This window comes from Alternaria arbusti (assembly GCF_024043155.1).
Source record: "Alternaria arbusti strain BMP 1465 chromosome Unknown scaffold_8, whole genome shotgun sequence".
In the NCBI taxonomy this organism is placed as follows: domain Eukaryota; kingdom Fungi; phylum Ascomycota; class Dothideomycetes; order Pleosporales; family Pleosporaceae; genus Alternaria; species Alternaria arbusti.
Window position 1 is genome coordinate 1,547,966 of NW_026249948.1, and position 27,637 is coordinate 1,575,602.

General features: G+C 52.4%; 12 protein-coding genes across 12 annotated transcripts; 8 read left to right on the plus strand and 4 right to left on the minus strand.

The window, feature by feature from the left end:
* Window positions 1-336: 336 nt before the first annotated feature.
* On the plus strand, window positions 337-2,353 carry J4E86_006903 (uncharacterized protein; the record flags this gene model as incomplete). Its single annotated transcript, XM_051447425.1, has 2 exons — window positions 337-972; window positions 1,313-2,353. The coding sequence occupies 2 exons, from the start codon at window positions 337-339 to the stop codon at window positions 2,351-2,353; spliced, it is 1,677 nt and encodes a 558-aa protein (XP_051301910.1).
* A 697-nt stretch (window positions 2,354-3,050) lies between these two features.
* J4E86_006904 (uncharacterized protein) lies at window positions 3,051-3,886 on the plus strand (the record flags this gene model as incomplete). The annotated part of the gene is made up of 2 exons (XM_051447426.1): window positions 3,051-3,311; window positions 3,362-3,886. 2 exons carry the CDS (start codon window positions 3,051-3,053, stop codon window positions 3,884-3,886), a joined length of 786 nt encoding a protein of 261 aa, XP_051301911.1.
* Window positions 3,887-4,354: 468 nt separating this feature from the next.
* On the minus strand, window positions 4,355-5,018 carry J4E86_006905 (uncharacterized protein; the record flags this gene model as incomplete). Its single annotated transcript, XM_051447427.1, has 2 exons — window positions 4,355-4,374; window positions 4,421-5,018. The coding sequence occupies 2 exons, from the start codon at window positions 5,016-5,018 to the stop codon at window positions 4,355-4,357; spliced, it is 618 nt and encodes a 205-aa protein (XP_051301912.1).
* Window positions 5,019-6,580: 1,562 nt separating this feature from the next.
* J4E86_006906 (uncharacterized protein) lies at window positions 6,581-8,940 on the plus strand (the record flags this gene model as incomplete). Its single annotated transcript, XM_051447428.1, has 3 exons — window positions 6,581-7,216; window positions 7,367-7,715; window positions 7,811-8,940. The coding sequence occupies 3 exons, from the start codon at window positions 6,581-6,583 to the stop codon at window positions 8,938-8,940; spliced, it is 2,115 nt and encodes a 704-aa protein (XP_051301913.1).
* A 2,404-nt stretch (window positions 8,941-11,344) lies between these two features.
* J4E86_006907 (uncharacterized protein) lies at window positions 11,345-14,058 on the plus strand (the record flags this gene model as incomplete). The annotated part of the gene is made up of 2 exons (XM_051447429.1): window positions 11,345-12,815; window positions 13,835-14,058. 2 exons carry the CDS (start codon window positions 11,345-11,347, stop codon window positions 14,056-14,058), a joined length of 1,695 nt encoding a protein of 564 aa, XP_051301914.1.
* Window positions 14,059-14,142: 84 nt separating this feature from the next.
* On the plus strand, window positions 14,143-14,951 carry J4E86_006908 (uncharacterized protein; the record flags this gene model as incomplete). The annotated part of the gene is given in 2 exon segments (XM_051447430.1): window positions 14,143-14,878; window positions 14,893-14,951. 2 exon segments carry the CDS (start codon window positions 14,143-14,145, stop codon window positions 14,949-14,951), a joined length of 795 nt encoding a protein of 264 aa, XP_051301915.1.
* A 1,258-nt stretch (window positions 14,952-16,209) lies between these two features.
* Window positions 16,210-16,695, minus strand: J4E86_006909 (uncharacterized protein; the record flags this gene model as incomplete). Its single annotated transcript, XM_051447431.1, has 2 exons — window positions 16,210-16,244; window positions 16,293-16,695. The coding sequence occupies 2 exons, from the start codon at window positions 16,693-16,695 to the stop codon at window positions 16,210-16,212; spliced, it is 438 nt and encodes a 145-aa protein (XP_051301916.1).
* A 724-nt stretch (window positions 16,696-17,419) lies between these two features.
* J4E86_006910 (uncharacterized protein) lies at window positions 17,420-18,019 on the minus strand (the record flags this gene model as incomplete). Its single annotated transcript, XM_051447432.1, has 1 exon — window positions 17,420-18,019. One exon carries the CDS (start codon window positions 18,017-18,019, stop codon window positions 17,420-17,422), a length of 600 nt encoding a protein of 199 aa, XP_051301917.1.
* Window positions 18,020-19,116: 1,097 nt separating this feature from the next.
* J4E86_006911 (uncharacterized protein) lies at window positions 19,117-21,127 on the plus strand (the record flags this gene model as incomplete). The annotated part of the gene is made up of 2 exons (XM_051447433.1): window positions 19,117-19,919; window positions 19,987-21,127. The coding sequence occupies 2 exons, from the start codon at window positions 19,117-19,119 to the stop codon at window positions 21,125-21,127; spliced, it is 1,944 nt and encodes a 647-aa protein (XP_051301918.1).
* Window positions 21,128-21,484: 357 nt separating this feature from the next.
* Window positions 21,485-22,969, minus strand: J4E86_006912 (uncharacterized protein; the record flags this gene model as incomplete). The annotated part of the gene is made up of 1 exon (XM_051447434.1): window positions 21,485-22,969. The coding sequence occupies one exon, from the start codon at window positions 22,967-22,969 to the stop codon at window positions 21,485-21,487; it is 1,485 nt and encodes a 494-aa protein (XP_051301919.1).
* A 226-nt stretch (window positions 22,970-23,195) lies between these two features.
* Window positions 23,196-24,914, plus strand: J4E86_006913 (uncharacterized protein; the record flags this gene model as incomplete). The annotated part of the gene is made up of 2 exons (XM_051447435.1): window positions 23,196-23,396; window positions 23,427-24,914. The coding sequence occupies 2 exons, from the start codon at window positions 23,196-23,198 to the stop codon at window positions 24,912-24,914; spliced, it is 1,689 nt and encodes a 562-aa protein (XP_051301920.1).
* A 465-nt stretch (window positions 24,915-25,379) lies between these two features.
* On the plus strand, window positions 25,380-27,044 carry J4E86_006914 (uncharacterized protein; the record flags this gene model as incomplete). Its single annotated transcript, XM_051447436.1, has 1 exon — window positions 25,380-27,044. One exon carries the CDS (start codon window positions 25,380-25,382, stop codon window positions 27,042-27,044), a length of 1,665 nt encoding a protein of 554 aa, XP_051301921.1.
* Between the last annotated feature and the right edge of the window lie 593 nt (window positions 27,045-27,637).

A 27,637-nucleotide genomic window follows, 5' to 3' on the forward strand; every position in this document is an offset into this window, starting at 1 on the left:
GCTGCATCATCCATTGGTGGCCAAGTGACAAGGCCACCATGCCAACTCTTTTGCGTGCAGGCTGTAGAATGACAAGTACACCGTTCTTTGGTGGGTGATGAATATCATATTCTATTTCCAACTCCCTTCGCTTCGGACTTCTACTGGTTGACTACTCCGATTCCGACAGGCATGCCGGGCGACGCCAAACGCGGAAGGTATGACTCTGTCCTAGGCAGACACATCAGTACATAAGTACACGCAGGTTTCTTGATCTACTTCTCAGGACCACTACCCACGTTCCACTGTCGAGTAGTGTCTTTCGTCCCTGTCCTACGCAGTCTTCCTACCACCAACATGCCAGACCCGAACCTCACAGTCTTGCTTCTCAAGCCCGAAGAAGCAGAGCAATACATGCGCATACGTCACGAAGTCTTTCGCCCAACCGTCAACAAGATCCTTTACGCCCGCCGCGAGCCATCTCAAGAAACCCTCGATAAAGTGACAGAAGACATCCGCGATGGCATAACCAACAAGGGCATACTCTACGTCAAGTGCGTCGACACCTCAACCGGTGAGATGATTGCAGGCGCACGTTGGCGCTACGTTAAACCCAAGGAAGAGGGTGCCAAAGACCGTACCTGGGAAGAAGTCGACGGTGGTCTCACCGTCCCACCGCCATACGAAGAGAGTGACCCGGATATGTTCGCCGAACTCTTCAAATTGTTCAACTCGAACAAGCGGGAGATCCTGGGGAGGAGACCGTACTATGTGCTAGATACACTGGTTACATTGCCGCAACATGGAAGGAGGGGAGCGGGAAGTATGCTAGTGCGATGGGGTTGCGAGAAGGCGGACGAGGCTGGTGTTGAGGCGTTCCTTGAAGCGAGTCCCATGGGTGCGCCCATGTATGCGAGACATGGATTCCAAGCTGTGAAGACGGTGGAATTGGATCTGAGGAGGTGGAGTGGAGAGGACAAGATGGAGTTTATTGTAAGTTGTTTTGTCTGACTTTGTTCAGAAGCGGGGCTAACGATGTGGTAGCTTATGTTGCGTCCTGCAAAGCAGCAAACATGATGGTTTGGATCATGCTGGTCGCAAGTATCTTACTGCTTAGCATTAAAAGGATGCAGACCGTGGATAGAAAACGTTGTGACTATTCGTTACCGGTTTCACTCAGTTCACTAACTCTTGCCTACCAGTACACTGCACGTGAATGCCACTATAACACGAAGCCTTCGATACAACTACTGGCATCAGATCACAACTTATCAAACCACTTCACAACCAGCTATCCTTCAGTATCACTTCAGTCGCAATGGCATCCTCTCAGCCGATCTACGGCATCACAGCCTCACTAAAAACCTACAAAACAGAAGACGTCGCATCACCCGACCCAGAAGACGAATGCTACGTATGCATGCGGCCATTCAACGCCGTCGACAACAAAGACGACCCGAACGAGTTCCCATGCAAGGCCATAAGACTCTTACCCTGCGGTCACCTCATCGGCAGCGAGTGTCTTAAGATCACGACTCTGAAGCTCAACATGACGACCTGCTCTCTCTGCTCGTCCCCTCTCGCCATAACATATGGAAGCCCGATGAACTACATCATATGCCGTGTCTTGTCGAATTCCTACACCCAAGCACTAGTCGACCACGCACTGCTTGTGGGTTCGGTACTCGCAAGCCCGCAAGTCGCCAACGTACCCCTGCTAGGACGGTTACATACACGAAATGACGAAGAGAAGATGGCTATACTTTCGTATGCCTTCTTCGCACGAGAACTGACATGGACAGACGGATTCTCCTTCTGGCTGTACTACATGAAGCTGGTGTTCGTGTCTTTGTTGGGGTTGAGCTTGCTTTTTTTCTCGAAAGGGCTTCTGATCGGGCTGGATGACTTCTATGGCGCTCCCATTGAGATGGCATTTCTCTCCGCTCTAATGGGTACGGATTGCAGGGCTCATCTGTCCAAGACCGCAATGCGTATGGTCGTCCAGGCTCTATGCATCGCGATCGACATTAGTGGGCAGGTCGCTATGAGACGACATCCAGAGCTTGTGAACAAGCTCGTGCTCATGAGGGCGGCCGCGTGGCTTAGGGAGGCTATGGTAATCTTCGATTGGGGCGCTTGTCTCTTTATTGGCAGAGGCTTGCTCCTGTCGAAGACTTTGGAGTTTGTCGTAATGACTGGCGTCGTCGCGATGCTTGTTTCGTATGGGTTGAGGCGAGGAGGGAAGATGTTCAGGTGTGCCTGGGGGTTGTTGGTCACGGCGGTGCTGATCTATTTGACGAATGGGCTTCGCATAATTTCCATCGGCAGACTGACGATATCCATCGGCGAGTTTCCGCAGGCGTACTTGAGGTAGTCGCGATGACGTCACAATGGTATCTAAACGCGGCGATGTCTTTCGCTGTTAAGACTGACCTTCTGACATTCACGGTCCTGCTGGAACTAGTGAAGTTGTATCAGCGAGAAGATATAACACATATCTTTGTACTCAAATTGTGTGACTTCATTCTCAGCCCTAAAAGCCCTTCAGCATTCAAGCAAGTAGCTGTCTTAAGACTACTACTTTGCTCGCAATCGACGGCCGGTCTTTACTTTAATAGGTCTAAGAGAAGTACAATAGCCTGAACTCACAACACGTGCATGCGCGTCATCGACGCGGGTGCGCACATCGCCGCGCTCTCCATCCCTGTAAAGCTTACTAGAGGCGGGCTGATCTCTTCAGCGCCACATGTTTGCCTTGTGTCATCTTCACGCTCACCATTACCAGTACAGATCAATGAGCGGAAAGTGATCGCTGCCTGCGCTCCGCAGGCAATTTGATTATCGCCGTGGTAACGACATCGGTTCAACGCGTGAAGCTGGGATGAGACCGGCTGCGCGAGCAACTCCCCACCCGCTCTAGGCGACAATAAACAACGGTATCAAACAATCTGCTACTAAGAATTCCTTTCCGTATGCGCTTGTCACTCTCGTGATACGCATGATCACATGTTACTCGCTGTCAACACCCGTGTTGATCAACAACCGTTCTGACCCCAGACCACATCAAAACCATGGATCTCTCAACTGGAGCGAGCACCATCCGCAAGGTCGTCCCCAAGACGCCGCAGATCAAAGCATCTCAGGTCTTCGATAAAGAGAACCACGCTCCTCCAACACCATTCAAGCCCAAGACCAAAGAGACAAAGGTTGCACTCAATGACGAGACCTCAGACTTCACCATCATCTGCGAAGGTCGACACTTCATCACCCATAAGAGCATCCTGGAAGCCTCATCGCCGTACTTTGCGCGCATGTTTCGCTTCAACGGTAGTGTAAGTAACGTCAACTATATCGACCTACATGCCATACTGACCGAATGCAGGAAACTAACAGCCGAGAAGTACAAATCCCTGACGTCGATACCATCACCATGAAGCACATTCTAGACTACATGTACACATCAACGTACCAGTTACCCGGCGGCGAGACTGTCCACCCCACAGCCTACTGTAACCACAGCACCTACGCCCTGCTACACGGTCCCCCGACCGCTCCCCAGATCTTCAAGCGCAAATGCCCATGTGCCGGCAAGATGCTATCGGCTTCGCACCTCCTCCTGCACGTACGCATCTATACGGTTGCCGACTACTTCGATATGCACGACCTCAAAGCCTTTGCACGCCAGGGCGTCATAGATGTCTTGCATGTGTACTGGCAGTATGAGGGTCTAGATTTGGCTGATGCGCTGGAGGAAGCGTTTACGTCTACTCTGGATGACGACAAGGGGATGAGGGATGTGCTTGTCGACGCGATGAAGATGCATCCTGGGTTGGTGGTTGATGAGGGTGATGTGGAGGAGTGGTTGGAGGATCATCCTGAGGTTAAAGCGAGGGTTAACTGGGACTGAAGATGGGGTTGTGAGGTGCTCGACGAAGTTTATGAGGTCATGAGACTACTGGGACGAAAGACGGAATAAACAGTTAGTGAGTGTACATCAGGCTTCGGTACTGTGACATCACTTGATAGTCTCTAATCAACTTGCCAACCTCGACCCCGTTATCAGCCACGTTCAGGCTTTCATCAAGAAGCTTGAGATGATCGGCTAGTCAAGTTTGAGCGCCCGCGAACGCAACGCCAAACCTCCAACACCCGGCGGAATACCTATCAAACGATTAGCATTCCCATCGACAACATAGCCTCTGGAAGAACATACCAGTACCATTCATCCCACACCCATCAACAAAACACGCACTCGCCGTATGAATATACCTAATCCTCCCCCCTTCAACCCGAAACATATGACTATCCGGCGTCCCCTCCGTATTCCTCGTGCGATCCAACCCCGTAAACCCCATAAAGATGTCCACAATACCCATCACCTCATCAACAACATACCTGCGATTAGTCATGGGGACATGTTCCGGTAGTCCACCGATATCACACGTATTCGCCGAGAGATTTCCACGACCAGTATACGCGCCGCCTTCGAGACGGGCGCAGGGCGTGCCGAAGGGAACGTGGACGGAGACGTCGTTGCAACGGTCGGCGTAAGCTTCGCCGGCTGCTTTGATGGTGTCGCGGGTGTCGCGGGTGGATTCTGGGATGGAGCTCCAGGTCTCTTGGTTGTTCCAGTAGGAGGTGCCGGTTGCGTTGAACGCCCAGTCGCCTGCGTCGGTTACGATGCTGTCGATGAGGTTTACGTTGCCTTCAGGGTCTAGGGTCATCTGCGTGTGTATGACGTATGGATGTTTAGTGTCGGTCACGATGAGCTCGGTCATTGTCTTGCATTGTGTGGTATCGAGGATGGAGCGATGGGTGTCAATGATTAGACCGAAGGCGGGTACGCCGTTGAGGAGTGAGGCGATTTGGTTGTTTTCGAAGTATTTCATGGTGTAAGCGATGTTTTCGAAACGGTCGTGTTGGCCGGTTGCCATGAGGTCCACGTAGGAGTCGGCTGTGTTCTGTAGGTATTCGCGAGTGCAGTCGAAGGCCACCGCGGAGAACACCATTGTGGCCAGGGCAAGGATGAGGTGAGCCATGATGATTGTAATGGTCGCGTTTTGACCACAGCGAGAGTCCTTTAGCTTTTTAAACCATTTGAGGACCAGTATCGTCGCAGGTCGCAGATGTTCTCGCGAAATAGATGCCCGCGTTCCTCGATTCCACGGGCGAATGATAGCGACGCATGTGCTCCTGGTACTTTGGGGTTACAGAGTCTCGGTCTCGGATATTGATGAAGAGTGTGGGGCACTCCGGCATTGGACATTCATCTCCCAGTACCGCGCAACCCCACACGACTGTTCCTAGGATGTGGTGGGTTTGGATGCGTTGCGCCAAAACATGTCGGAGAAACTTCAAAATGGGGTTGCGACGAGCTTACATACACGCCGACAAGCTGAGTTCTCGTGCTTCCACCTTCAAAGTTCTTGCTTCCTGACATCCGGCAGGTGATAGCAATTCCTCAGTCGGCAGGCAACCCACGAAGCCTCGCAGACATTCTTGCAATGCTCTTCATCCCAGTCGTCCAGGTAGTCCCACAATGTGTTCATCGATGCAGCCTGTGTAACGTCAGTATACGACCATCTTGATGCGGCCATTGGAAGATACATACTATTTCTTGTGGTGATGGCTTGCGAGATACGTCGTCGGTGTCCAATTCGGAATCGGCTTGCACTGACTGCGGCCAGCTGTGCTGCTGGTCTTCCGCTAGAAGCGCGAACGCGTAATAGACACTGTAAATAAGTAGAGAAGAGAGAAAAAGTACGAGTAGAATATGCGCGACTCGAAAGAGCAGCTTCATCTCAGGTTGCGTGGCGGTCTCGGCTCAGTCAGGCTGCTGTGGGTTGTTCCTGGTGGGATCTCATGAATCACAAGATGGCTGGGTGACCGAGCGCGCTAGCGCGCTTCCCACTCTCAGGCCCTGCCACGCGTCTTAGCAGTATTTCCTTCTTCCACCATCCCAACACTTTCATCGCAAATAACAATCACCCAACAAGCGTATCGCGAAGCAGACTGTTGTTCACGCGAACATCGCCAGACTCCAGCCATGATCGCGTCCACATTTACAACGTCGCCACACGCGCGTTCCGCTTCGACGCGTCCAGAAACTGCTACATGTCCAAAGTCACTACCTACTTATTTCCTATACATGATTGGGATTGATACACTGATCTGCGGAGCTGACCGCACATACTTGAGAAGGCTGACAGAAGAACACATACCTTGATCTGTCTGGTTCGAAAGTCTGCTAACAATACAATAATGGAAACAGATCTGGTAATGAGTATCCTTCACTTTGTGGAGCGGGTGAAAGTTGTTCTATACCGACCATGGTTTCCAACCGGATGTGTTTTCACTCCATACTCGACAGGCGCCGAAGCAGAGCGCGAACCAATCGATCCTTCACGACTCTTCCCGCTGGGAACGTATCTGTCTATACAACGTACCGCTCTCTTGGTCTTATATCAACTACAGCCGTTCTGCAACTTTCAACGGCCGTTCAACCTTCAACACTTCCATACACCAAGCGCAATACGCACTCTTATCTTTCTAATAGTCATCTATCGGCCTTACCATAGTCTCAGTTGAAAGGGTCCCAACAATGAGCGATGATAGCTGGGACGACGATGACCGCCGTCACGACTCTCGCCGAAAGACGAAAGATCGAAGAGTGAAGAATGAAAAGAACTTCCTCGAGACGTTGATGGACTCATCAATCGAGAACAGCATGAACAAGCCACTGTTCCAAGCTATCAAGGTCTGGATCGATTGCAACATAGGTATAGACCTCACCTATCTGGTTTGGGCTATTGCTTTATGCATTCCCGCTCGCACATACGGCAAGGCAACATATGACTGGCTCAGTTCGAACCTCACAAACTCACTCGAGCTCGACAGTAGCGATGCGCTGGTCACCGACCTTTTGATGTGGATCAGCAAGCAACCATCCAACCAGCTGTTTGCCTGGCTTCCGACTTTCGAACATTTGGAGTGGAAAGATTTGTCGCATGAGCAAAAGACCGCCAACAATGATGAGAGCAACTCTCACCACCTCATAGCTTCTGCTGGCTACACTCCTTTCTTCCACGAAGGCGTACCATTCCTGCTGTACAAACCGGATGGCCGAGGCTACGTTAACAAACTCACGTTACGCTGCATGTGGGGCAGTAAAAAGCCCATTGAAGCCTTGCTGAAAGCCGTTCATAAGACTGTCAGCGGCCAGATGACGTCCCTGGCTGTCCGTTACGTCTCTTCCCATAACACTATACACCATACTTCGAGGAAACGTAGTCTTGAGACGATTGACATGAATCCACTCAAGAAATAAGAGCTTCTGACTGATCTCCAGGTTTTCCTTGCCGATGGGACGGAGGACTATTACTATCAGAATGGAACGCCATACCGAAGAGGCTATTTGTTCTACGGGCCAGCTGGTACAGGCAAGACAAGCTTGTCTACAGCCATTGCGAGCCACTACAATCTGCCGCTTTGTGTCATCGACCTTGCCGGCATGGATGATACGACGCTGCAGAGGCAGGTGAAAAACCTGCCCGCTCGCTGCGTCATCCTTTTTGAAGACATTGATGCCGCGGGCATTGTCCGTGAACGCACCATGGCGCCGCCGCCTTTAGAGAACGATGACGATAGTGATGAGGAGGAGGAGGAGGAAGAAGAGGAGGAGGAGAGTAGTTCAGAGTCCATAAGCTCATGGAATGCAAGGCCGAAGAAAAAGAAGCGTAGGAACGTGGATCTAGAAAGAAGAAGTTACCGCCTCCCCCGCCTCCCCCATCGAGGACAAAGGTCACTCTAAGTGGTTTGCTGAACACTCTAGATGGACCTGGATCGCGAGAAGGCCACATCGTCATCCTGACAACAAACGCTCCAGATTCACTGGACGAAGCTTTGTATCGCCCAGGTCGTGTAGACACCCAAGTGTATCTCGGTTTCGCTGATGATATCACTGCTGGCATCACATTCACACGCATCTTTGGCAGCGATAAGCAGGTGACTGTGCCGCGGAAAGAGCTCAACCGCATGGGCCGCCGCTTTGGGCGCATGATACCCTCCGACTTCTTTACTCCCGCTGAGATTCAGAAATTCTGCATGAACAGACGTGGTCAGCCACAAAAGGCACTCAACGAGTTTCCCCAGTTCATCGACGAAAAGCGAACGGGAAAGACGAACTTCCAGTACGACATCCACCGACGTGCCCCGCAACCCACGTTTCAGAAGGAAGACGTACGGGACGATGACTCCAGCGGTGAGGGTCAGGACACTCCGAGTAGTACTGATGAGTCTGCCGAAGACGTCAAACAACTGAACCCTGAATCGTCCCATACATCATCAACGAAGTCGCCCTCTGCAGCACGGCGAAGGAAGTACGTGGTTGAGCAGCTGCACATAACTCATAGCAGTCACAAGTTTGAAGACGATGCTTTGGCATACGGCGATTATCATCCGAGACGAGGTCAACAAGTTTGGGAGGACCGTCTAGCCGACAGTGTTGCTCATGCGTGCCAGGAGCTCAAGGATTTTTTTACTGATACACGGCATTCGTCGCACGTACACAGGCTACGTGCAAACCAGATTGAAGAGATGACTATGCCCAATCTTGACCCACGCGTGACCGCGCCGTCACCACTCACTCAGTCCAACCTTGATGCAATGTCGCTTGACGAACCTCCAGCGGCATCGCCATCTCCGATCGACTTAAGAGACTCATCTGTGTACTACACGCCTCTATCGGTTGGCGAACAGATTGAGAAGACTTTGCAGCATCACCGCCGGCCCAGTCATTCAGATGTAGATGGTCGTCGTGATGCCTACCCGCATCACGGGCCCCTGACGGAAGTAGCCGAAGGTAATGCCTGGGAGGATGAAGTGCCACCGGCGCCTGATACCGTTTCACTTCGTACGTTAGACCCGCAGCCGTTGGAGGATTTCGAGCAGCGCTGGGATTGAGAAACAGTGCAACAGAACCCAAAGGTTGTGAGGTTGCAAGAGGCGGGGCGAGGCCACGTCGCCGTATACTTGTAGGGTTAGAAGGCTCGGTCTTATTACCCAATAGTATGTTGCATAAATGGAGTCTGCAATTTGTTCATGCACCCAGAGCTGGGAACGCGATATGTGACTAGCAACACAAGGCCATACAGTGCCATTTTGAGGAATGAACGAACCGGGATGGAGCAGAATGGCATCTCAGAGGAAGACTTTCGGAGAGAGGTGGTACTTGCTTTGGACAAGATCGCGATCTGCGCCAGATCGCACCAAATGTGCTGCATTCCATAATGTTTCTCCGCGTTACGCGATAACCTTAGCGGTCGTCGAAGAGGATTCCCGTATTGCGCAATGCTCCGATGATGACACATTGTATCCTTGCTTCGTGGCCCACAGCCCCGGTGGCTAGACGGTCGTGACAAGACTGCATACAGACGCCGGTAATCATGATACCCGACTTGGTGTGCTGAAGTGTAGCAGCCTTACTGGGAACAACTTGTTGACAGTTGGGCTGAAACGGTGCCGGGGAACATTGGACGTTTTAGGCGCGCAACATTTTGACACTTGGAAAGACGACTAAAGAATTCGAAAGGGCCTCTTGATGATGTATGTGAAGAGGTTTGAGCGTGAAAAGAGTAAGATATCTGTGGTCGTCGTCGAAATACCTCGGTAGCGCTCTGGTATCAAGAGCGGTATCAAACACATTTCCTCAGCCCACGTGACGTCGCGTTCAGAAGCACCATGATTGGGTCGGAGGACCCATCCGTACCAACGACACTACTCCTGCACCAGCACTATTCCGTACAAGAAGTCTGGCACAAACCTGCTTATGCAAGTCAGTCACTTTCACTCAGGGTCATCCCGCTCGACGATGCACCGAACTTAGACTATCACTGTTCATCGATCCTTCCATCGACGTTACTTTAACTACAGATAGCACCGGGTGGACTACACGTCCTGTACATGAGTATGAATCGCTTGGCGATGGGGGTATAGACCGTATGTAGGTTTGCTTCTCCCATGCGAGCAGATAGCACTGGGAGGACCACACGTCCTGTACTTGAGGACATATCGCTTAGCGTTGGGGGTGTAGACCGCATGTATCCTTGCTTCTTCAATGGGGAGAATTGCCGGACCCTTGACTGGGTCGACCAGAAACGAGCTAACCCATTCTCCGGCCCAAGGTTTCGCTTCACGGTCCCAGTAGTGCGACTCATCCGGGCTCGACCGCATGAACTAAGAGATATCGGGTTTTACATGACAGTGGGCTCCGCATCAGGAGAGGAATACCTAGATACTCGACCATCTGATCAAGATGTGGAACTGAATCAAGTCTTGTGATATGAGATATGCAGAAAAGAAGCACGTCCGGTAATTCGGGTCATGGATACAACCAATTGGTGTGTTCAGCCTGGTTCTGAGCAAAAGGCTTTGTTTGTAATTGGTCACAGTATCATCGCCAGTGCACAACCAGGTTTTCTGCCCAGATAATTCTCGCAACCACAAGTCTGTGCTACAGATTGACTCCACGTATACAAAACAGCCATTCAAACGAGTGTATGCAGCATATCTCTTTGGGAAGGTTGTTCCGATGTGTATGTAGTTCTCGAGACAGAGAATGGCTATCTTCGACAAGGAAGTGGACAGATCGAGTGCTATGACCCTGCAGCATTGTAAGACGGGTACATCACCCATAAAGCACTAAAGCAACGCCCACATCGCAGCCCTTGAAAGAATATATCAAGGAATCTGCGTCAAAACTGGCATGGGATTGATCTTTGTGTGGTCGTTGCGACTGTCCATAAACCGGTGGAAGACCTCATCAGACCGGGCGCTTCGAAACAGATATGGCGGCCACCTTTGGGAGAGCTCCGTGGAGTAACGATGCCACAGATATCGCAGATATATGTATCGACATGTTAAATGTAGGACGATGCTGGTAGACATTAAGCGAGGCCCATGTGGTCGGAGATCGAAGCTATGAGAGCCTTCTTTTTTTGCACAGGCTAGGCCTAAAGCGCCGCTAGCTTACCCCACCACAGGATTCAGACGAGAGCAGCAAGGAGATTTATACCGAAACCAATGAACGACCTTTATCTTTTCGCTTATTTGCCAGTTTCGGACCTTCTCGCCCGCTGCCCAACATCTCTGGACCCTGCGCTTTTGCGATTCTAGAATCCGTTCATGCAAAGGTGAGAGCCGCCACCAGTAGCTTCACCTAGCTCGCATCGGAACCGTGGGATTATACCTTTACTACACGTTTGACACTTAAAGCCACAACTTCGCCACTCATCTGTCTACCAGGACTTCCGCCTGCTCTTTACTTTTTGGCGGCATTGACGCCGGCAGCGCCACCTCGAAGGCTACCATGGGACTCCTCGATCTTCCACCAGAACTTCTTGACCTGATCATTGACCGTACCGCACCTGATGGTCTTGAAAGCTTCGTGCTCTCATGTAAGACTGTGTATGGACGCGCTGCGTCCCAGATCCGACAGCACAATGACATGCGCAAGACTTGGAGCCACACGACTAACATGAGCCGGACTCGTCGCGGTGACACATTGGCTATCCTGCACGACATCTCTCGCGATCCGATCATTGCTGAGTACATTGAGACTCTTTCTCTCTGGGATCACCGGCAAGACGATGAAATGCCGGATGATACCACCCCGCACAGTTTCCGCGAAGATGAGCAGGAGATGGAAAATATCAGAGATCTGCTGCGGCGCGCCGAATATTACGCCGATGCTGACGAGGAAGAGTGGTGGGGTCGTATTCTGGAAGAAGACAGAGCGGGTGACCAGTCGAATATGGACAAGTTGTACGCGACCGTCGCGTTGTTAAGTCTTCTACCCAACCTCAAAACGTTGCAACTACCTGATAGGTGGCATGAGGTCAGGGAAGGTGAGGGCGCCGAGGCTCTTGTTTCCAATGTGCAGTCGCTTGTCGCCATGTCCAATGCAAGTGGGCACCGGCAGAAGCCCCTGGCTCGACTTGAGACTTTGTTGCCGTTCGTGGAGGAAGGGTATGACGTCAGAGTTGGCTTGCAATGTCTTGCGCCTTTCATGACCCTCAATAGTATACGAAACATCTACGCTGTCAGCTGCGTTGCGGTTGACGAGGATTGGGGAGGTGTTCCCTTCAACTGGCTCAACCCAAATGTCAAATCTCCTTTGACCCGTGTCGAATTCGCCTACTGTTGCATGGACGCTACGGGACTCTCGGCCTTCCTCACAAACACACCAGCTCTCCAAGTCTTCAAGTACTCACACCAAACAAAATGGGATGGTCTTGAACACGACTGGAACGCGGGCGAAATGATCGAGGCCCTGGCGAACTACAACAGCGATACTATTGTTGACCTCGCCATCACCATTGACGAGCTGCATGGCGAGATTGTAAACGGTCTTTCCTCGTTTCTGCGCTTTACGAGATTGCAAAAGCTGGAGGTGGACGTTGAATGCTTCTGTGGACCGCCACTGGAGAGCGGACAGCGCCAGGGTCGTGATGCGCATATCCCAGCTGGCGCGAGGACGTGGGGGCATGTCGACATTCCCTGCATGGGCGACATGCTTCCGGAGAGTATGAGAGAGCTGCATGTCAACACAAACTTCCCAGAGCCGTCGGAAGAGTCTCTCAGGGCTCTGTTCAAGAACATTGTGGTGCGACGTAAAGACAAGCTCATCAACTTACATACAGCGATCATCCGACAGTACGGGTCATCCAGTGCGGGAAAGATTGCCGAGAGCCATGATGTCATTTTGGAAGTATTCGGCGCCGATGGTGACAACCTACTCCCAAGGTCCATGATGCCACTGTGGAAGAGAGAATTCAACAGTCGCGTCGGCGGGATCGTATTCACAAATAGCTAGAGCGAGGACCTGAGATTAACTGGAAGATCGCAACCTTTCAGGCGCGCTGGAGGCTGGTTTCCCGATCAGAAGTCGCGGGTTTTGACAAGTGCGGTATTGGTGTAGTACGCGATGCTGGAGGCGAGGCGCTTGTGTGTAGGTAGTGGTGATTCTAGGAAATACCAGAGGTCATGGCCGGCCATCGCCGATTCGGAATTCTTTGTATATGTATCAACAAAAAGTCAGTTAATCTGGAAAGCAATGTGAATGCAAGAACAACCTTCCAGTGATCGCGAATGTTGTGATGCCCCTGCATAGTCAGCATGATAGCGCGAGTCACGATTGCGTCATACTAGCGCCCTCTAACCAGCCACCTCGCGCATTAACAAAATCATCGCATGTCAAATCACACACCCAATTTCTAACGACGATGGACCGCGCAACTAACCACGACCTTACAGATATTCTCGACGCCATGATACTTCTGGAGCGCATGCTTGTATTAACGTGATCGCGATTGCGATACGCGAGCAACAGCTAGCACGACTAATCCAGCACATCAGATGCAAGAAGGAAGCTCATGGCCATTCGTGACGCGAGATGTATCTCTTCACCCGACCGGAACAGACCAGCATTGCATGTAGGCCATCCAGAACTTTGCGCGCCACTCCAACGTTACGGATCCTGGTCTTGTTGTGCTTCCAGAGCTTGTGCGCATTGAATTCAAGAGGTCAACCAAGGTACGGTTCACCTTGACTCACGGAACATTACCTAGACCCACACACAAAGATATTCGTCCGTCAAAACCACCGACATTCGCATTCGATATCCTCTCTTCATCTCAACCGGTTGACTGCGAGAATGAAGGTACCACTCGAAATACTCCAATGTATTTTGGAGCTAGCTTGCGCTTCCTACACCCGCGCCGAATTTTGGCAGTTGAGACTAACTAGCTGTACGCTGCTCAACCCCAGTTCATCTTGTCCTGTAACTAACATCCAATAGATCTATTCAACGAAGAAGTGCGTTCACTATCCATCACAGACGACGTTTTCAAGTCACTGCGAAATTATCTCATCGATGGCGGCGGCGGCAGAGGTCCCTACGATTATCGGAAACGTCTCTGGGGTGAGGTCCCAGCTGGTCTTCGCTATGCATACCTCCAACATCGCGTTAAGAAGCAAGGTGCCAAGCGCAGTTTGTTCGCACACCTTTTCATCCCTGTGTAAGAGTCTCAGTTCAACAAGCTGGAGATATCGGAAAGAGACCGCGCGGCTAGACATGAGAAGTTGAACCGGTGGACCAGCTATTGCATGCACGAGTACTGGGAGGAGACCTGGTTAGTCGCGCACTGGTCCTCTGCAGCGCCAGCCAAGGTATTGCCGCACTACGATGACTACACCATCAACGATCGCCCCGAGAAGCGCATCGAGAACGATCGCAAGTTCCTGGAAATACTTTGCGCTATCGACGCGGACGATAGAGGTGCAGTGCTCGAAGCATTCGCCGGCTTCCACAGCGGAGTGGACGATTTAAATTACTGCTTCGGTACCACGATCCTCGCTTTTTCAGCCAAACATGGAAGCCACGAGATGCTTACACTGCTACTCCGTTCAGTCAAACGCTTGACTTACAAACAGTTGTACAAGTACTTGTATATCGCCATCACAGAGGCCGGAAACCCGCATGCTATTATCGACGTCTTCCTTAACCACCTTGCCCGGCACTTCAGAGATGCAAAGGGCAACGTCTTCACAAGGACAGACGTAGCAAGACGCCTCCTCACCCAAAATCTCCTTCTCGCAGCCTTGGCAAGATGGGATCTGTTAGTAGTCGACGCCATATGCAAATGGATGGACAGCATTCCAAACTTTCACGGCAAACTCGACATGTTCAAAGCAATCTTCGCCCGAGCTCTTCCCGATCAGACTCTATGCGCGTTGCTCCCCATTTTTGCGACCCTGGCAACAAGGAGTGAGAAGATGCCGGGACTCTTGGCCATGAGCCCCACGCACCACTTTGGTGCATCATACCAACAGCGTCTCCGAAGTAAGTTCACAGAGGTTTGCGATCATCGCCTTTGGAGGAGTTCAAGTCACCCTACCCCACCACGCAAAAGTAGAGGGATAGTTTATGCATACCCCGGTTGTTCCGATGATGCCGTCGACCGCTTTTCTATACACAACAAGCACATCAAATCGTCAAACTCGTTGTTCCTGATCGTGGCGAATGGGCGGCTGGATTCGGTTGAGAGGCTATTGTGGGCTGGTGCGGATGCGGAATATGAAAAAGACGGAGAGGGGTTGCTGTACGCGCCATGGAATGTCGGAAGAAAGAATGAGGTTGCGCAGCTTATGTATGCGTATGGTTGGAGACATAGGAACCGTAAGTGGGTGAGGTTTACACACGGTCCAGGCTCCGAACATCGTGTCGCCGGCCATGATTTCATGCAAGAGACCATCACGGTTGTGAATAATTCGCCACAACGTGATGCGGGGTTCAGACATCGCGCATATCGTTTGTACCGAGCGAGTCGCGAGTGGCTCGTCGTCTAGGGGTCGTCGCGGTACCATAGCTTGTTTGAGAGGGGTTCGTCGTGTAGGTATAATTAGCGCTCGTCTCCTCGGCGTCACTACCATAGTGAGGGCAAAAAGAGGCTAAATGATATCCGCCGGTACGAGGACAGCGTTTCTGTGGTGCGAAGAGCTGGTTTTGGCACGGTCGATGAGGTGATACCGTTCAGGAAGGACATAGGACACAGGTTGGAAGTGATGTGCTCTGGAACTATCAAGAGGAAGGACATACGTCGTATCTGAATTGATCATGAATGCCTAGGTTGAAGCGCTAGTCCGTTTGCTTGGCGAGGCACCGACACTCCTCATAGAGAAGGAGTGATTGCGCATGGTCACGGTCAAGGGAAGTGAGGACACTCAATCGGGCAGGAGTACCAGGTTCATTGTATAGTATGAGCGCTGACCAATTCGTAGGCTTGGCACTCATCGTCACGAAGACAATAGAATTTGGAGATGGGTACTCATTCACTTCCGCAGCTGTGGTTACCCTGTGTAATGTTCCGATAGTTGAACCCAAGTATGACCTTTTTGCTTTCTCGCTGCTAGATGCGCCGTTATACCTAAGCATTGTTGGTAGCGACTCAAAAACCTTCCTGGAACCACGTCTTGCACTGCGCAACCCACCCGTCAAGACCTCCTTCAATGTCGCCGAAATGCATCTCCTCAGCAGAGAGCCTAAGCCGTTCCTCGTCGAAGCTTGCAGGATACATTTGGAAGTTCCTCGAGTTGACAATCCCAAGTATTTCACGCCTTGATCGTGCCACAATCATGAACAAAGAAGTAAGCCCAGGAGCAGCGCGCGTAATGTCAGGAGTCGCAAAGTGCATAGTGAATCTCAGTGCCTCCAGCAAACCATGCAAAAAAATTAGTAGCCTCCGTGAGCCACTCACAGCGTATATCAATTGACAAGGCTGGATAGGCTTCGCCGATGGCATGCGCTCTCTTCAGCTCTTGGTACATCTTGTCCCGTCTTTCCTGAACGATGACTACTCTCTTGACTCGTCCGAAGTGAGCAGGCGTGCAGTCGACCCCAATGAACCCTTCGAAGGATTCGAAGCCACAGGGACCACCGAAGGTCACCTTGTTGTATCGCAATCCCAGGCCAGTCGTTTCGGTGTAGAGTTGTCGACAGGTGAACTTCAGCTGGTTCGCATCGGTCCCGTACTTGGCGCCGGCCGCCTTGGGATGCATCGTAGGCCATTCTTGGACGAGAAGCCCATCCTCTTCCGTGAGTGCGTACTCGTAGATGATGTTGCGGAGCTCACGAGGTAGGTCGAGTAGCGATTTGGCCATCTACGTATGCATTAGCCAAGCCTTTCTAGCTGAAGTAGTAGTCACTACATACCTTTGCTGAGATCGACAGATCTTAGTTAGTTGAGCGCGCGGTATTGAATGGGCCGTTTGCGCTTGTAGAAAAACCGTGGAGCTGTTGGTGTAGAGTATGGTAGTGGAGTGAGTGTCGCGGTTTGTTTGCAGTAGTCCAGCAAAAAGTGGGGCTAGTCCAGGTGAGCGACCTCACGAGGAAAGAGCGACTGCGACGTCACGGCAAGGTCCAGCCGGCTACTGATAATTCGATCTCACGGATCATATATTGACTATTCATCTGCAGGTAAAGTTTCCTTGAATCGTTTCCCATACGTCCAAATCAGATGCGCGTCTCGCTATACATGATGCGTCATGCGTCATATCTCCCCTTTCTCATTCTTTCACTTTCAAACTGGATGTCGTCGCCTTCAATGCCGCCGCTTGAACGCCAAGTGCAAAGGAAGAGCCCGTATTATGGTACAGAGAAGAAGAAAGATCGGTGGAACTACTGCAAAACAAGAACGCGAAAGAAGCAAAGGGGTATTCTGGGGGTATCTGTGGTGCGACGGTGGGAAGTGGTCGCACGTAAGGATGTTGGTAGGTTGTGGGTTGTTGGGTGCAGGGTATGAGGCGCGATGCAGTTACTGTTCAGTATCTGTTCACCTGGATGCATTAGTAAATCTACATCTTCAGAAGAAACCATTTCAAGCACTCACCGGTATCCCGGGCCTCTCCGGGCGCCTCTCCTCTCGCGGTACTCATCGTGTTCCTCGATGACTTCAACGACATCATCGCCTGGAACGCGTTGCCGTCCCTCCACAATGATGCTCCTCGCTCTCGGTGGCGCGCCCCTCCTTTCCTCAACGATGATCTGCGAGCGCCCACTGTTCCGCCTCGGGCTCCTGCTAATCTCGCGGACTTCCGAGCGGCGTCGCGACGAGCGTCCGCCGTGTGAATTGCGGCGTGGCCTGCGCACCACGATCTCTTCCTCTCCGGCCATGGCTGTGGTTGTACCGGTCTTGTTGTTGGTGTTCATCAGGGACTGGATGAGCCAGCAGATCAGGAGAAAGCCGGCAACGCTGCCTAGGACGATACCGACAACGGTGCCGGGCTCGGGACCGTCGGTGTTGTAGTAGGTGGGTATTATACCCTGCTGGGCATATATAACGTTCTGTCGCTTGGCAATGGGGGCTGTCTTGGGCGCATCGAAGACAATCGCTGGCACGTCGAAGGCAGGCTGTCGGGCGCCGAGGCTGGAGTCGCGGGGCGCCATGTTGGCGAGGAAGCTGAGGGGATCGCGTACGGCCGGCATGATGAAGTCGAGCAGTATGCGACACTGGCCGCGAGAATGCGCGCTGGCAGCAAAGTGGTGGTGTTGGTATTTGGCGTGTTTGGGGGGCCGTCGTCTGGGGGAACAGCAGTTCCTGGCCTGGAACCGACGATGCCGGCGCTAGTTGTGGGGGAGGTAGATCAATTTGGTGTGCAGCAACACGCAACACAATGCTCGAGAAGGCACAAGACAGTTAAGCAATTGTAAGATGCCGAAAATCCGTCCCAGGTAAGAGAAGTGGGAAAAGCAGGGCGCGCTTGGGGATTTGACACAGTAGTGCGCTGGTTGACTACGACGCCATGATGCAATTATTCATCTTGTTATGGGGGCTGGGGCCCAATAATAGGAGGCTGAACCTCAACACCACCGCCCGCACCGCGCAACATCACGACACTCAATATTCGGCCGATCTCTCCGCATGGCTCTTTTTCTGATCAATGTTGTCGCGATGCATCGCATTTCCTGTTCAGCATCGCGATGCCGCCAAAAGCCATCCGCAACGCTCCGCGGGAGGCGCAACGCCTGAATGCCCAATTTGACCTCATCTCAACCTCGTACCTGGAACCTTGCTCCTCCCAGTTGACCAACTCTGCCCGCCCATACTTGTTTCTTCCTCGCATGTGTCCCTCATTAGACTGGATCACACTGCGTCAGATCCTGCTTTGCGCAGATGATTCCCGGCCAATTGCGACGGCTTTGCGCGCCGAAGCCACAAATCGCTTGTCGCGCCGTCACGTGAGACTTCCGCGGACCTTCCTGTCCGGGTCGTGGTGTGATCGCGACTGCCACAACAACATCCTGACTACCACCCAACACCATACATCAACCCAGCGCGAGATGGGTCGACACCGCAGGCATCATTGTGTTATCTTCATTGACTATAGGAGTTGACGACATCTCCTGGGACTCGGTGTTTGCTGCCCACCTGCACACGCCATTGTCAGGAACGCGTGCGCATGGCAAAGCGCAATTGCTACACGAGATGATACACACCCAAACAGTAAGATGGAGTGTATATTTATCCGTCTGTCCTTGCTCTTGGGGATCGATAGATAGTGAGAAACTGCCTTGTAATCACTATGCCACCACAAGATGTGCTGCCCGAGGGCGTGGAGTCAGAAGACGGAGTCAGGAAGCCGGAGCTCATACCCAAGAACTGCTTACGTCTCAAAAGTCCCTACATGATTCAGTCCAAGCCCATTTCAATAGAGACGACTGCAAGAGTCCTTAGACCTTTCGATCCATCTCGCGCCTTGGATCGTTCCAAAGCCTCCCCGTGGGATGACCTCATCCACGAATGGATGAAAGAAGACCCAATCTTGACCCAGTGGCTTGCGCCCACTCGGGATCAGCTACGACTCCAGATCGTCGAAGGGCCCAAAACCAGCAGGATGTCGGCAGCCCTGTTTGCTGTCGATCAACTTCTTGATCGCCAGTCATCAAGCGGTTTCAACAAGGCGCAGGTTCTTTACTTCTTCTGCTATCGTTCTGACCCCAAACGTAGCACTGCGAGCGCAGTGTTGAAGGGGTGGATGTATCAGCTCCTCCACCAGCGACCTGACATGATGAAAGGTTTCCACGAATATCTTTTCGAAGACACCTTTGGCCTGCATGCTAATCTCCACCAAGCAATCCTCATGTGGAACTACCTACGACGCGCTACAAAGAGAGTTGATGCAGGTTTGACGTACTGTGTACTGGATGGCTTAGACGAATGCGACCAAGAGAGCAGAACTCTCATAACTAATCTGCTAAATCGCCCACTTCCATACGAGGGCTGCCCAGATACGGAGCCCAGTCTCAAGATTCTCGTCACCACTCGCGATCCACTTGACGACCAGAGATTTGGTATCATTGACCTGAGCAAGCGTACCGAGGACGCGTTAGGACTCTTAGGAGCGCCTATCGAACATTCGAATACGCTTCCAGATGAACTTGCTAAATCTCAGTGTCGAAGATGAAGACAAGTTTTATGAACTACTGGAAATGCTCGCTGCGCATGTCTATCCGCCGAGAGTCGAACAGTTTGTCTCTGTTTTTCCCGAGGATGAACAATCTGACATCCTGGCACTTCTCAAGTCCTATCCCATCCCGACACTAGTTCATACTGACTGCCTCGAATTCACAGATTCAGACGTATGGCTGCGGAATTCCCGGTCGAAGAATTCCGCGACTATCCATGCAAGGCTGGCTCGGCATTATCTGAAGATCATCTGCGCTGTTCTGCCTGGCATCGACATGGAAGACCTGGAAGGCGATGACCAGTCTATCTGGATGTCACATATCCCCGCGGATCTGAAATATGCAGTGAACCACTGGGCTGATCATGTCAAGCTCTCTACAGACACCTCGGTAGAACTCATCGACCTGATTCTGGAGACCTTGAAGCCTGACTCCGACACCATAAAAAAATGGTGGATCATGTTCATGACCTGGAATTACGATATTTCGGAGTATTTCGATCTTGACAAACACAACACCACACCACTCCATGTCTTCGCGCTTTTCGGTCTTTCGGAGCTTTTGCGCGCAACTGGCCGGTCATCCCTTATTGCGGACAACATCATGACTGAAGACGCCGAGGGACTAGAACCACTTGATCTCGCCATTCTGCATGGTCACACCAACATGGCCAAGATACTTGTTGCCAGCCGCAAGCCCACCGAGTACTTTCATTGTGCGTTTGCGACATCTCCCAATGCAGAGCTAGCAAAGTCGATTTTCGCCGCTCACGATGAAAAGAGTAAGCTCCTAGAGAAAAGCGATCTTATGATGATGTTACAGCACGCGATCTGCACCGGAGATCCAGAGCTGCTGACGCAAACAATTAGCTTCTTACACCGAAGGTCACCGGTCGGCTTCTTTCCGCGCAACGATATATGGCCAGTAACGTTTATCATTGACACCGGTGATCACCGCTTGCTGAAACCAATGTTGACCATCACCAACCTAAAGGCAACAGCACAGCACATCATCGAACGCACAGTCTCTCAACAAGAGCCACGCATGCTCCAGGAAGTTCTCAGTAATAGGGTCATAAAAAACATGACCAAGAGAGGCTGGGAAGAACGGTGTTGTGGAGGCTTTTGAGGAGTTTGAGGAGGAGCTGATGGGTGGTGGGGGTCAAAGTAGGAAACGTCAAGAGAAAAAGCACAAGGAAGAAGGAGCACGAGTGCAGATGGGGTGTTCGTGTGACTACTGGTTGGCGATTGCCTCAATAACACTGATCAGCACACTTGTCAACGCAACACGAGTTCTGAGAAATTTCAAGTATCATTCCATCAATTTGACTGGCTTACGCGTGTACTGATCATCTGTATCACGAAACATCACATGATATGTGTGAGAATATAACACTATGAACTATGAATTGACAATGCACCATATCGCAACGTCCGCTACATACGATTAGCAGGCTATCACTGCTATGAGCGCCGAGAAGCTGCTCTACTGTGAGACAACTTGGCCTTCTCCAGCCGCAAACTTGAAGTCGCGCTCGGCTAGTGCTGCGCCATCTACTACACCCTTGAACCAGTTGTACATCGCAGGTGACAACTTGCCGGTTGGCTGCTGGAACAAGACCTCTTGAGCCTTGATGTTCGCACGATCCTTGGGAGTAGCAGTATGCGCGCTCCTCAGGTGCTGCATCTTGAGCGCGTAAGCAGCGTCGTGAGCCATCGTTGGGAACGAGCCGTCACGTAGACCAGGGAAGAATTTCTCTTCCTCTGTTTTGAGAAGCTTACCCTCGTACATGAGGATGTATGCAGCCATGGAGCGCATCACAGAAAGCAGTCTAGGACCGAGAGCTGCTTTTGCAGCCTCTGCTTTGGCGGCGTCGAAAGCCTGCCTGGACATGGTGATGGTCTCCGTGACTGGTGCTGACGTGTCCTTGGATACAGTGGCAGCGGAGCCATTTCCCTTTTTCTCTGCACCTTGTGCCTTGTTCTTGCGTGCTGCGACGCCCTCTTTGTTCTTCACATACTCGGTAGCCGCGGAGGCGCTGGAGATGCTTTCGACAACCTTGACGAGCTGAGCAAGATGCTCCTCTTCGCCCTTGAGCTTTTGGACGCGGCGCGTGTAGTCCCGGCGCGTCTTCTCGGCCTCTGCGTGATCCTTATCGACCACGGACTTGGTGCCCTGCTCATACTGGCGTTTGGCGAATCGACCAAAGTCATTGGGAGCTGCTTCTCCCTCCGCAATGCGATCAACCATCGCTTGAACCTCCGCCTTCCGCTCCGCGAGCGAGCTGAGTTCAACAGCGAGCTTTGCCTTCTCGCTTTCCAGTATGCCCATCTCGTTAAACGTGGCGCGTTCGCGTGCTCGGACAGCGGTGATGTCGTTGAGCAAGTCTCGCCTTGCTCTGGCTTCTGCGGAGGCGACCTTGTCTGTCGCGTCTTTTCGAGCGGCCTTGAGCGCTACTTCGTGAGCGGCTCGTTGTTTGGTCAGCTCATCAGCATGCTTCATGCGTTCTTCAGAAAGACTGATAGCGGGCTCACTGCTCGCCTTCTTCAGCTGTTTCAGCTGTTTCGTCAGGTCTGGCACTACTGATGTAGCGTGCACAAGCGCGTCTGCGTGGTCATTCTTGAGCCGCTCAATGTGTGCGGCGAAACTGTCCTTGTCTGCCTGACTCTTCCGGTGAAGAGAGTCAATCACTCGGAGTAGGCGATGCTCTCGCAGTAAGCCGGGGGATGACGAATTCGTGACCTCTTCTGGCGATAAATCGCGCGTGGTGCGAATGCTCAATTCGCTCAAGAGTGGCAAGACATCTGCCAAATCATCACTCTGGTCGCCGCGGATTCCGGCCCAGCGATCGACAAGGCGTTCCCGTGTCTGTGGGACGTCATCAGGTTCGCTATCTGCCCAGCGGCCGGATGCCAAAGGCTCACTGCCCGAAGGAGAACTTTGCTCGTGCTTTGGCGATGTTGGCGCCATACTTTGCTTGTGGTGATGTGAATGTTGTGAAAAAATCCTGCGGCCGCGTTTGAGTTGGAGTATCAATCTAGCATGCATTTCCCGATCGGGCTAGCGCGCTACGTTTAGAGTCTTGGCGTGAAGAGATAATAACAACTCTCGCTCTCACCAGGCGCGTCACTAACAAGTACACGCATTGTGAGTATCTAAATCTATATTTTTTGCAGAAACTGACGAGTATAGCACCATGGCACAGTACTTTTCTCGCTTATCATGCGGGTCCGAAGACGATCTCAGTGACTCTGACGATTTCGCGTTGGGCGCATCTGGAGGATACGATCGCCGATCCTACGGCTTGATGGGAGGCCAAAACCCAACGATGGCATATGACGACGCTTCACACATGTCGCAACGACCAGGCATGTCTTTGAACAGCCTAGATTCAGCTGTACGTCCACACAGCTATAGACGTGAGCAGGGTAGTGTCCTCTCCATGAGCGGAATGTCTGGCAATGACCCACGACAAGGATCAAATCCTTTTGTCAATAGCCCAGCGCCATCGATCGCCCGATATGGCGTGTTTTCGAACAGCCAAGAGCCAGCTATGAGTCCACGTAGCTATACAAATGATGAACCACTGGGACGATCGTTGTTCGCCCACCTCGAAGCTCCACGGACTGCCCAAGCCTCCGCTTCATCTTCGAATGCCTCCGCTGACGGATTTGAGTATGGTCGAATGGCTTCAAATGCCTCGAAGAACTGGACGCCATGTCACGGCAGCACTCGTGCTAGCCCACCAATGAAACGAGCAGTGGCTGACATGCCACTCCCAAGCAGCAAGCCTGCCAGTCAGCCAAAGCTAGCGGAGCCGACACCGGCATCGGTCCCAGGGCTGCGAGCTCGGTGGTCACCGTTTGACTTTAGAGCGGTTTATGATACCGCTGGATACCCTGGTCATGTCGATCCGGCCGCGTTGAACGACGAGCGTGAACGAAATGCTTGGGGCTGGGTTCAAGAGCAGCTAGACCTTCGGGCTGCCGACATTGAGCAGCAAGGATCTCGCCGACTTCGTGGTGCTGACTTCATCAACGTCGGCCCTCTGCCAGAAACCGCGCTGGCATTCCTGCCATTATACCGTGGCATGTGGGATATATATCTTGCCCAAGAAGCCCGTCGCAAGGCAGTGTTGGGCGATACGCCTCCTGGTGATAAGGACATAGCTGCCAATCTAGCTGGTCTGTCCATCTCTGGCGGTGCTTCCCCCAAGACATCCGCACAAGGCGATCGGAATCGCTTGAGCCAACAGCCCAAGAGCGGCACAAACCCCACGGCGACCTACGCCAGCGCGGCAGTATCTGCCCAATCTGGATCTGTATCAGGTGAGGGTTTCACCACGGTGCAGTCGAAGAGCGTCATCCAAAGGACCAAAAAGGACGCTCAAATGAACGCTTCACGAAGGGCTCGCAGGACCAACAACCCTGCTCATCCCACAGAAGTCGAAGAGGACTTCTCTAGATGGTATGCCCTTCCACAGGGCAAGATGCCACCAAAGCACATGGAGTACAACTGCGGCGTCCGCAGATCAGGTAGATTGGACTTTACCAAATACAATGGCACAGCACGGATGGACTTGAATCTGTGCGCATATCACTTCAGCGACGATCCGCACGTCAAGTGCAGGAAGGGTGCCGCTGACTGCTTCTGGCGTCACTGGAGCATCGAAGCCGGACCAGACGGGAAGGAGAATTGGGTCGACCAAGCCTGGCTGGGGCGCATCAAGGCTAAGAAGGGATACAAGCATGAGTACCCACCAGACCACTTCTCTTGCCGGAAACAGTATGCGGGCATACCGCGATACTACAACAACGGAGATGTCATCCTCCCAGGCGGTACAATTGTATCGCATGACGACTACGGCTCGCTCTCTGAGCGCCACAAGATGGTACTGGACTACCAAACAGCATAAAGCTACCAGAGATGGTGCATAAGACGCGCTCATCTGCGAACGCATGGCTCCCGTGGGTTGACAGGAGGCTGGCAAGGAAAGCATACCTATGTAGTAGATAGATAATTCGATCCATGATCTACCAAACGCTACCACCTCATACAAGGGAAAGACTGCACACCCTGGAGCCTATGTCGCCGTTGGGCCACCCACTTTGCACGTTTTTATTTTGATGTAGGCCCCAGGGTGTTCAGTGTTTTCCTTAAATGGGGTGCTACCGCTGTGTGAGTCTGGTATACGTGACAAGCCTCGCCTGCATGACTCTGCTAATGTGAAGGCATGTGAAGGCCACTGCGATGATGAGTGAATTGTGTGGTAGTCGCGACTGCCGTTTCGGGAATCTTGGGCCTAGTGGCCATGGCGTAGGCAGCTTCGTGTGTACGCACGACTTCACCTCTCTAACACCCTCACATCAACGCAATCGAAATGGCGACCTTCACGACGCCACCCTCAACGTGGTATCACAAGCTTCAGTATTTGAAGAAATCTGAAACTGCCGTTTGGCACCCTGAGCGCACGCATCCGCGCCGAGGCGACGCCCACCCGGGCCATAAGGCCAGCAATTGGCACATGAACGAGGAAATGACCAAGTTCTACATGGAATCTGGCGAGCGCGCTATCGACTCATCGTACAACGAGAGTAAGGAGACTGATGATCTCCTCGCGGAAGTGGATGCCTTACTGTCAGATACAGAACAAGAGTACGGAGAGATCATGTTTCAAGCGAGCGCGGAGAGCTCTGCGCGCAATCCGGAACGCGCGACTTCAATGCCGCACCCATGTGAGAATCGAGACGGACCGCTCACTCAGACTGAACGTGCTGGCTCCGCACCGATTCCTGGATCCGGAGCAGCTCCTGGCTCCGAAACTGTGGCTCTGGCAACAGTGCTAGACATAGCTCAGGCTCTCAAGTCGCGAACATTGCAGCACAAGCGCAGCCCACTGGCAGAATTCGAGCTGCCCTCTGCCAAATGCAGGAGAACTTCACCGCATCCGACACTTTCCAACGTAGAAGAACTACCAGAAGACGTCACTATGGCGGCAACCGCGAAGTGTGGCGCCAAACATGGAGCTCTAAGAGATGGGCATGGAGATGCCAATGAGGACACTGTCCTCCAGTCTATCGAGTCCGGCGTATCCGCCAAAGACAGCGCCGAAGCGCCACTGGACCTGGTCCAAGATGACGTTCAACGTCTTGAACGCAGTATCTCTGCAACTTTCCTGGAGATGTTAGAAGACGACGACGCTGCCCAAGGTGGTTTCGTGCCGTATCATCCCGATAGCCCAGATGAACATATCGCGAGTCAGGCTTCGCCGGCAGAGGCAGACGCACCCATTGAGAACGCCGAACTGGCGGAGAAGCCAGACTCTGGTATCGATGAAGTCGTCGTCCATGACGACCACGCGCAGCGTCCACTTGAACCCGCCGATGACAGCGTGTTGGAAGTAGGAGCGCCTTCCGATGAGGCGACTACACCCGATGTGCCCAAGCCTCGACGTAAACCAGGACGACGTGCCAAGAAGAAGGTGGCTGCGGAGCCCGGCATGGCAGATCTGCCCGTCTTCGTCCGCGACGCAACCAACCAGAGCTGGGTGCTCATTGATGAGCTGACCGGCGCAGTCGCTGACACTATCAAGGCACAGCATTTAGTGCTCAAGAACGATTCTCGTTATCGGACAATGCAAAAGAACTCCTACAAGGAGATCAATGGCGCAGGAGATGACTTGCGCCCAGCGTGCATGGAGTGCATCATCACCGCCCGCAATCGCTGGCATTGCAACACGAACGACCAGTCGTTCCAAGTGTGCGACAAGTGTCTAGACACTGCAGAGCAGCCCTGTGGGCGCCTGATCGACCATCCTTCCGATGATGATGAGTACGCTATCGGATATGTGCCACTGCCGGTGCCTTTCAGGGCCGGCGTTGCCTGGACCGATTTAGCTTTTTGGATTCGGCCGTACGATGCTTCATACACGAAGCGATTCAAGCGTACGCCTGGTGGCATGTCCACAAAGGCGAAGGATAAAGCGAAGCCCCCCGAGACGCCTGCGCGTACGCGGCGAGGGCGAGCAGCTGAAGCAGCTGAATGATCTGCGCTGGCGCCAGGAGGCTGACGAGGCGCATCTCCAGGCGGTTTGCGATCGCTGTATTAGTTAGGGCTGCAATAAATATAGTCGTACATACTGCTCATTGTTCTCGTCGTGAGGATCTATGATGTATCATCCAGATCCCTCGTTAACGAAGGATGTCTTGGTCCCGCTATGCTACCTATGTACTAAACTGAGCACGAGCCTCGCCGATCACGCAACGTCAAACATCAGAAGCCAGCGTGCCAGCCTTCCCGTTATGCACATACCGCATGTACATCATTGCGGTATCTGGAAAAAAAGAGAAGCTGGTGGATTATATGAACCTTTCATGATCACGCGCGCACACCGTCTTCACTCAATCAACTAGAACGCCCGCGTGAACTTTGGATTTTCTGATCTGTTTACTTTGTGCAAGATGGTAGTCTGCTATCCATACTGGAGTAGTTGTTGGCTAGTTCCGATGTTGGCAGGCTGCGCGGGCGCACCTTCCTTGTGTATGCTCCCACGTGTCGGGGAACCGGGACTAGCGCCGACCGCCCTTAGATGTCACCCCGCTGTCTCGCCATCGCTTCACCCTCATGCCGCCACTCATA